Source organism: Aplysia californica, unplaced genomic scaffold, assembly GCF_000002075.1.
Source record: "Aplysia californica isolate F4 #8 unplaced genomic scaffold, AplCal3.0 scaffold03358, whole genome shotgun sequence".
NCBI lineage: Eukaryota > Metazoa > Mollusca > Gastropoda > Aplysiida > Aplysiidae > Aplysia > Aplysia californica.
Window position 1 is genome coordinate 1 of NW_004800628.1, and position 1,267 is coordinate 1,267.

A 1,267-nucleotide genomic window follows, 5' to 3' on the forward strand; every position below is an offset into this window, starting at 1 on the left:
GTCTCTCTCTCTCTCTCTGTCTCTCTCTTTCTCTCTCTCATCAGGTATCTATTTAAAAAATATCTAACCTAAAATATACATTGCCTTTTCGTTTGCTCTACGGTACAAACTCTTCTATAATTACCGTTTTCCTCTTATCGCATATTATGATTGGAAAGGTTATAAAATTAAATGTACGTATGTATTATTATGGAATAGGCCTTATTCATCTGAAAGTTGTGTTTCTGTTTGTTACGTCATCATTCACAATTGGTTGTTTATCAGAACAATGCGAGACCTTTCAAGGGACATTTTCGTATTCTTCTTTCAGCCATTCATTTTTTTTTCTATTGGAATTAAACAAATCAGCTTACAGGTATTTGTCTGCTAGCATAAACAGTATTGTGTTGGACCAAAAAAAATGAACTTTAAGTGTCAAGACCGCTGCATAATATCTCAGACATTGGAATATTACAATAAAAATGTTGTGCTGCGGGCTGCAATAATACGTCCAAAGAGCGTGTTGTGCGTGCATCCTTTCCTCCCAGCGAGCACGTGACTACATGGCAGAGAGCACACTGTCTGGGACTTCCGCCCCGCCCACTTCCGCTGACGCCTGCTGCTCTGGATCACTCCGTCTTCCAAAACGCATGTACTTCTGCCTCTTCTCCTTCCCAACGTCCTCCTCCTCTTCCTCCTCCACCTCCTGCCTCTTCCCAAATCGTGGCAGTGAACTCCTGTCTTCGTACACCCGGCGCACCCTCTGTGCTAGACCTTCCCCCAAACTGATGACGTCATCTCCGCCAATTTCGTCGTCCTCTGTCTCGTCTCCTTGACTCCGCCCAAATCGCATGAACTCTGGGTGACCTCTTTTGGACAAACGCGTCATCTGAGGGTTGTTGCTCCACATCGCTCGTTTGACCTCGTTGTCCAAGTTCTCGACTGACCTTTTCCTCAATGCGTCCTTGACCTCAGCCTCCTGCTGGGTCACAAAAGCGGAAGTGGCGGAGCGGCCGAACCTCATGAATCGTTTGTTGGCGTCTGTACTGCGTATTTGACGAGAGTTGGCTCGTTCCTGTGTCGTTTCTGTCGATCTGGCTGTCCTGGAGTGATGGAAGAGAGAAATAGTGAGAGAATGATAGGAGAAAACGAAAAAAGAATAAGGGAAAGAAGAGAAAGAAAGACTGTAACAAGAAGGAGGGGGGGGGGAGCATAAAAGGAAGGAAAACTGAGAGGAAGAGAGGGGGTTAAAGAAAGTACGAAAGAAAAAAATGATGGAAGAGGGAAA

General features: G+C 45.1%; 1 protein-coding gene across 1 annotated transcript; it reads right to left on the minus strand.

Annotated features, from left to right (window-relative positions):
• Window position 1: 1 nt before the first annotated feature.
• On the minus strand, window positions 2-1,082 carry LOC106014153 (the record flags this gene model as incomplete). The annotated part of the gene is given in 1 exon segment (XM_013091227.2): window positions 2-1,082. A coding segment is annotated over 1 exon segment (544 nt), but the record flags the coding sequence as incomplete, so codon positions are not given.
• Between the last annotated feature and the right edge of the window lie 185 nt (window positions 1,083-1,267).